This window comes from Coffea arabica, chromosome 1e (assembly GCF_036785885.1).
Source record: "Coffea arabica cultivar ET-39 chromosome 1e, Coffea Arabica ET-39 HiFi, whole genome shotgun sequence".
Classification (NCBI taxonomy): Eukaryota; Viridiplantae; Streptophyta; class Magnoliopsida; order Gentianales; family Rubiaceae; genus Coffea; species Coffea arabica.
The window spans coordinates 20,917,530-20,924,740 of NC_092311.1; the positions used below are offsets into that span (position 1 = coordinate 20,917,530).

General features: G+C 39.4%; 1 protein-coding gene across 1 annotated transcript; it reads left to right on the forward strand.

Moving 5' to 3' along the window:
* The first annotated feature begins 2,353 nt into the window (after positions 1-2,353).
* LOC140016357 (uncharacterized) lies at positions 2,354-6,584 on the forward strand. The gene is made up of 4 exons (XM_072069855.1): positions 2,354-2,524; positions 2,581-2,961; positions 3,090-3,269; positions 6,393-6,584. Exons 1-4 carry the CDS (start codon positions 2,354-2,356, stop codon positions 6,582-6,584), a joined length of 924 nt encoding a protein of 307 aa, XP_071925956.1.
* The last annotated feature ends 627 nt before the right edge of the window (positions 6,585-7,211 follow it).

A 7,211-nucleotide genomic window follows, 5' to 3' on the forward strand; every position in this document is an offset into this window, starting at 1 on the left:
AGTTGTTTCTCGTGTTTTGTGTCAAGATTGTGATTGGATTGTATTGTTCTTGAAATTCTTGATAAAGAACCTTGAATTTCTGGAATTTTTTCGGTATAATTCTTGAATTTTTGGGGTACAAAGTTAGGGTTTCTTGGATTCTTGAAATCAAGAAGATCAAATCTTGAACTTGTGCAAAACCCCTAGTTCTTGATTCTTGAAAATTAGGGGTTGATCTTGTGCCAAAAACTCAAACAAAAATCTTGTTTCTTGAAGTGCAAATCCGAATTGAAAGAAAGAAAACAAAATCTGGTTGCGTTAAAAAAAAAAGAAGCGCAAGAAAAAAAAAACCAGATTTGGACTCACCAAGAAAAGGAAACCAACTAGACTTTGGAAACCAAGTTGACTTGGGTTTGCAAAACAAATTCTAATTGCGCTCAAATTACCAAATTCAATTGCTAACCTTTTGGCACTTTTACGAAACAAGAAATCAGCCACTAACCTTCCCAAACAACCCAAGAAACCTTTGTTTCAACTTGCCTAAATTCCAGCCAAGTGCAAATTGGGTAGAGTAATTCTAGGATCTAACAAAATTCTGCCATCTTGATTCTTGTTTGGTCGAAATTAGTATTATGTCCAGCTTTATAAATTAGTGTTTTTGAGTCATTTTCAGATTGTTTGTTCGTGCCTAGTAGTACCAAAAAGAGTCCAAATCAGTCTAGGATTTAATTAGTTGTTAGCTTCCAAATTGAGTCCTTGTCGAAGTCAAACTCTTCTAATTCATGGGCTACCTTTTGCGGACTAAATCTGGTAATTTTTAGCAAGTTTTCACAGAATTCCTTGAGTCACTTTGACGGTCCAATAAACCCTAAAAATCCCAGCAATTATACGCCACATTTTGGGTGAGACTTGAGTGAAGTTTGGTTGAATTTCTTGGAGAAAATTCTGATTTCTTCAAAGGACTTGAGAAGTGATCAATGAGAACATTAGAGTGTTTTAAACACTTGAGGGATACACGAGAGTGAGAGAAACACGTAAGGGAGCGAGTGAGGCCTTTTATGACTAACGTTTGTTGAGTTTTGCAGGTTTAAAAAAAAAAACATGGCAAGTGGAGATGAAATGACTATTACTCAATTTGCTCTTAAATTGGATGCCATGTTAACGGAGTTTCAAAGAAAGTTTGATCTTAAGTTTGAGACAATCCATGAATGCATTGATAATCTAGAAACTTCAAGGAATTCCTCTAAGAAATCTCGAGGGAAACAACCTTTGAATGAGTCTAGTGATTCAAATGTGGACACCGACCTTGACAATTAGGAACAATGGTCGAGGAAACACAAACATAAACTCAAGCGGGAGAATGAATCTCTCAAGAGGAGGGGTTCCATGCAATCTACCTCTTTAAAGCCGATTTATATAAGAGGTGATAAGAAGGTTCATTCAACATCTTCTAGGCCTAAACTTAGAGTTGAACCATCTCATAAGGAGTCATTTTGGGAGACATCAACGTCTTCTACACCAAAAACAAATGGAGTCAAATAGATGCTATCAAAGTGAGTTTTCTAAGGAGAAGGTAGCTGAACCTATTCCTAACAAAGGAGTATCTCATCCTATTTAACCATTTGTTGAGGAGGTTGCTAATGAGAAAACAATCAAAGGCATTAAGCTAGAAAAAGAGAAGGGAAAATCTGATGAGATGAGTGGTAAAAAGGAAGAAAAAAAAGAAAGTGAACCAATTTTGAGCAAAAATGTGAGGGCTTATTGTTTTCCTAACGAACTTACCTTTGCTTTGTTTAGTGTTTCTTCTTTTGTGCAGATTAAGCAAAGTCAAGTGAAGTTAGTCATGCCATGCTCCATTCTGAAGTCACTCGTACAATTCACTAGTTTTCATGGAGTTTGTCTTCTTGGAGTTAAATCTATTTGGGAACACCTCATGGAACAATTTCAATTCAAATCTGCCCATACCAAAGGGGAATTAATTCAAACCCCCCATGAAGGGAGAATTCCAAATTTTGACTCTCATTTGCTACTTATGGTTCATTCATCATCTTCACCTTCTTTTGAGTATAATTTCCATCCTAACACTTGTATTTCTCATGCAGATTTTGAAGGAAAGTGTAAAAAGCTAGCAATGCCTTCTCAAGTTGAATCAATTGATGGAAGGAATAATGAAGTTTCAAAGGGAGTTTCTACACTTGAAACTTGTTGTAAACTTCCTTCTTATTTCGTTGGTGATAATTCTTTCCTCATCGTTCCAAATTCTGATTCCTTACATCCTGATTTTATTGCGGTGGCGGCTCGCATTCTGTCTTGAAAGAATTGACTTTTATCTATCGGAGGCAGATTGATTTTGATTAAAAGTGTGTTATCTTCAATGCCGATACACCTGCTTGCGGCTTCCTCTCCTCCACAGGGGGTTCTTGTGGACGTGGAGAAGCTGTTTGCAGATTTCCTTTGGGGGTCGTCAGACTTTGGCACTCATTTCCACTGGATTCGGTGGGAGAAGCTGTGTAGGCCACGAGAGGAGGGGGTATTGGGCTGTGAGGTTTGAAGGAAGTCTATGCCTCATTCTCGGTCAAGCTCTGGTGAAAATTTCGGCAGCAGCAGTCGCTCTGGGCGGATTTCATGTCAAGGAAATACTGTGCGGGATTGCACCCGTATCTGACAGAGGAAACCCAGTGGGGTTCACACACGTGGAGGAGGATGATAGCAGTACAGCAGGTAGGGAAGGACAACATTGGCTGGATCGTTCGGCAGGGGCTAATGGATTTTTGGCATGATAACTGGCTGGGGTCTGGGGCGCTATGTAGTAAGGTGGAGATCTTCTATGACCATATAGTGGCTGATTTTGTAGATGGGGGGCCTGGAATGTCGCCATGCTTAATCAACATTTGGATGCAGGGCTGGTTAGGCACGTACTGGAAGTGGCTCCTCCATCCTTTTGGGGTCCTGATTGAATGGTCTGGTGCCTCACATCTGCTGGTAGCTTCTCCACGGCATCAGCATATTCCTTAGTTCGCCAGGTTGGCAACAGATCTTGGTTCTCTGCCTTGGTCTGGCAACTGGGTATTCCCTTAAAAATATCATTCTTTATGCTGAGGTTGCTGCAGGTCAAGATCCCTATCATGGACAGGTTGAGGAGATTCGGCCTTCGTGGCCCTTCTCGATGTTGGTGTTGTCGGGAGCCTCGGGAGGAGGATCTGGAGCATGTTTTTTGCTCAGGCAAAGGGGCAAGATTAGTTTGGCGGCATTTTGAGATCCAGGATGGTGAACTAGAGGGTGTGCATACGGTGTGTCATCTGGTTTGGTCTTGGTGGTTGAAATGAGGGAGCAACATTTTCCTGAAGTTTCTGCATGGGACGCTCCCGGCAGTGGTGTGAAACCCACGCCCATTAGCACCGATTTTATTACCTTATTTTGCTCACTTATTTTTTTATTTCTCTCTCAATAACTGAAAAGATAGAGTTGCTAAGAAAAAAAATAAAATAAAATAACTGTAGGATGGGATCAGGGGTACTAATATAAATAGTGCTAGGTTTAGGGTTTTATTAAAACCCTAGACAGAAAAAAAAAGGAATAATGAGCCCAACCTTACCTTTCTTTCGTCTGCACCCTAGAGCAAGAGCCGTCAGAGGGGAGAGAAGGAGAAGCAGGCAACATCGTCACTCGATCCGACGACTAGGCACCTAAACCGGTAAGTCTCGAGTTCACGCAAGAAATCTCTCTTTAAGTTTAGTAAATGTATTAATTGCTCTAAGAATTTTATGGACATGTATTGTCGCTATATAGGTGTAGATATATATATGCTATGATAAGATTCGTATCTAGGCTAATAAAAATAGGGGGGTTGATTTTTAATCTTGAGATTATAAGGTGATTGGATCTGTTTTAAAAAAAAAAAAAAGGAAAGGGAAGAGCGGCGGCGGCTGCCGCTGCTCTATCTTGGTTGGGCGTTGCAGAAGCAACGCCGCACCCAGTTCCAAGGGTTGGCCGAAAGGCCAACCCAGGACTTAAAAAAAAAAAAAAAAAAAGATGATGTCGCCAGCACCTGCTGACGACAATGGAGTAAATTCGTGGTTGGCCGAAGTTTGGGTCGCCAGAGGGCCTGGCGACCATGGTCAGACATGGTTGGCCAAAGGCCAACCATGGGTCCCACCCGAGAAAATTAAAAAAAATAATAATCATCATAATAAACAAAAAATAAATAAGTAAAAAAAAAGGGGATGCAATGTAAACTTGGACCAAACTATAGTATAAAAATTTAGTAAATGTTTAGTAAATGAATTTTAAATATAATTAGTCCATTTTTATGGTATATCGTGAATATTAAAATTCAAGACCCAATTTAAGGCAATGGTTAGAATTGAAGGGTTGGCCATGTAAACATTATACTTAATTAATTACGTTTAAGATGCATAAAGGAAAATTTAAAACATCCTTATCTAGGTTTATTAGGTTAATGTAGACAAAGTGGGTTAAGTTCTAAATAGTTAAACGAAACATGTAAAATAATAATAATAATAATGATAGTAATAATAATAACAATAATATTGGATAAGCATGAACTATAAATAAACATTGTAAGATAGTAGTCAGGATAATAAACAGGATTGTGAATAATTATTTTCTTTTAAATTAGGAAACCTTACAAATGAACACTTTCCGAATTAAGAAACTTTCTAAAAATAGAAACTTTCCAAATTAAGAAACATTCCAAAAATAGAAATCGTCCAATTTGAGGGAAATGCTATTAGGGTCGTATAATGGTCGAGATACGAATCTTTGACGTACTTAGAGGTTGAATATTTATGCATCTATAGGAAGTAATAACTAATTAGGGAACCTATGCATTTGATAGGTACGATACAAGGATCTAAGATAGTTCCACTCGAGCAACCAAACAGAGGTAGGTGGTACTTACCCTTCTGAGATTTCAAATGTGCAAAATGAAATTCTTGTTTTCAATCCTATTTTGTTGTGTTGACTCGAAAGGTGTTTGATTAAATGCTTTACTTGGATATTTATGAAAGTTATATTTTACTATACAAAAAGGACCATGTGACTTATTTGAAATGTTTTGATATGTTATTATATACCAAATGAGTTGAATCTTTTATGTAATCAAGGATTTATATATGTGGTGTGTGGAATGAATTTTTGACAAGTAAAGCTCAAAACAGTCATGGGATAGACGGTAGGGGCTATAGTCCTGTATAACGGTCATGGTAGCCTGGTATAAAGCCCAGCCGATTGACCGATAGATAAAGTCATGGTAGCCTGGTATACAGTCCAGCCGATTGACAAGGTCAGGGTAGCCTGGTATAAAACCCAGCCGATTGACCGAATGATAAAGTCATGGTAGCCTGGTATAGAGCCCAGCCGATTGACAAGATCAGGGTAGCCTGGTATAAAGTCCGACCGATTGACCCATGAATGAAATGAGACCAATCGGTAGTCATGAAACCTATTGGTCGCCCACCTAGAAGGGGTAAAATCTCTAGGCTGAGTACTCAGTAGCCGGTCATTGCATGTACTTGTTATGAGTTGAACTGAAAGAAGATTTATGAACGGATATGAAATGATTTATGAACTGCTTTGAAATGATCTATGAGCGGATATGCGACGTTTTATGGGATGATTCATGAATGGATATGAAGAGACTTATGAATTGTTACAAAGTGATTTATGACATTGCGATTTCTCATGGATGGGTATCAATAAAGCGCTTTTAAATTCCTTGTCATTCTTTACTACTGATTGTTTTATAAATGACGTTACTTTCAAAATTATGGATGTGAATGATTTGCAAACGATTTGAGTTGTACTTATATATATATATATCTATAAAACTAAGAGTGCATGGTCCAACAGAGGGGTAAATATTACCTACTGAGTGATGTGTCACTCAACCCACTTCTTACCATTTTTACAGATTCTGAAGGGTATGAATTGGTTTACGTAGAAGACCCTGAGGATGACTTTTATTAGTTTTAGATGAAAAGAAGTTGGCAAGCTAGCTACTTCTAGTTGTTAGTTTTATTTACTTTTATATCCGCTGTTTCAATCAGAGAATAAATATACGAACGTCTTGAACATTTGTAGACTTTCTTTCATACGTGGTTTGTACCGCACTTTATCTAGTTAAATTATTTAGTACCTTTAAAGTTAAATTAGTTAATGTAGCCTTGTATTCTTGAGTGAGACTTGGAAGTACGGCGAATGTCATGTGACGGGCACGTACGGGCCCGGGGCGTGACATTTTTTAGTGGTATCAGAGCTTAGGTTCGAAATAAGACCATAAGGTTGAATAATTCATGAAATAAGTAGTGTGAGTAGTAAATTAGTTTTGAAAAGATCTGGGTATTGTAAAGAGGATGGAAGCATGACTGATGGTGTTCCATTTGGTATTATAGGAGATGGCCGAACCAGTGCACGGGGAGCAGGAGAATTGCGACTGCCCAATCCATTTGACGGGATGTGATGTGGCTCGTCTTAGGATGAGACAAAGGTTTTATAGGGACAGGTTCCTCGAGGAGTTAGAGAGAGCCACGGACGGAGCTAGGAAGGCTTATGCATTGAGTGACCGAGTAGCTAACCAAAGGTAAGAGATCTCGTCGCTGATAGTGTCGAGGGAACACATGAGACAGGACATGGAAGGCTGGCGTGGAGAGGCCCTCTGTCTGCGAGAAGAGGTCATTAAGTTGAAAGCAGATATGGGAGTACAGAAGGGACTAGCTGATATGTATAATGAAGGATTTGAGGAAGTAGCTTCCCAACTCCAGAATCGACAAGCGGAGTACGAAACCCTAGCGGGGAAGTATGAAGAGAGAAGGCAACGCGTGATGAACTGGATAGCTGACCACCAGCCTCTTGCACCTCAGATGCACGGGTGGAATCACCTATGGTCTGATAGTGATGCGGAGATAGAGGATGACCCTGAGGAGGACCCTGGGAACATGCCCATGGAAAATCAAGAGGAGGAAAATGGAGTTGAGGACCAGGATGGTGCTGGAGAGGGCATAGGAGATGGAGCTATTGTGGATGCGGATCCACCAGTTGATGAGTAGTGGAGTTGGTCTAAGAGAGGTTTCATTCGACGAATCACTCATTTTATTAGTATTATGGAATATTATTCCTAAAACATTGGTAGGTTGATTAGCGATTGTTCGCGTAGATTAGTCCTCTAGCCAGTTGTTGGCTATAATTAGACAGTTTGGACGCTAGGTTGTTAG

Coding starts and splice junctions, on each gene's coding strand:
- LOC140016357 (XM_072069855.1), top strand. CDS start 2,354: ATGCCGATACACCTGCTTGCGGCTTCCTCTCCTCCACAGGGGGTTCTT. Junction 2,962..3,089: donor CTGGTGCCTCACATCTGCTG/GTAGCTTCTCCA, acceptor AGGTTGCTGCAG/GTCAAGATCCCTATCATGGA. Junction 3,270..6,392: donor AACTAGAGGGTGTGCATACG/GTGTGTCATCTG, acceptor TTGGTATTATAG/GAGATGGCCGAACCAGTGCA.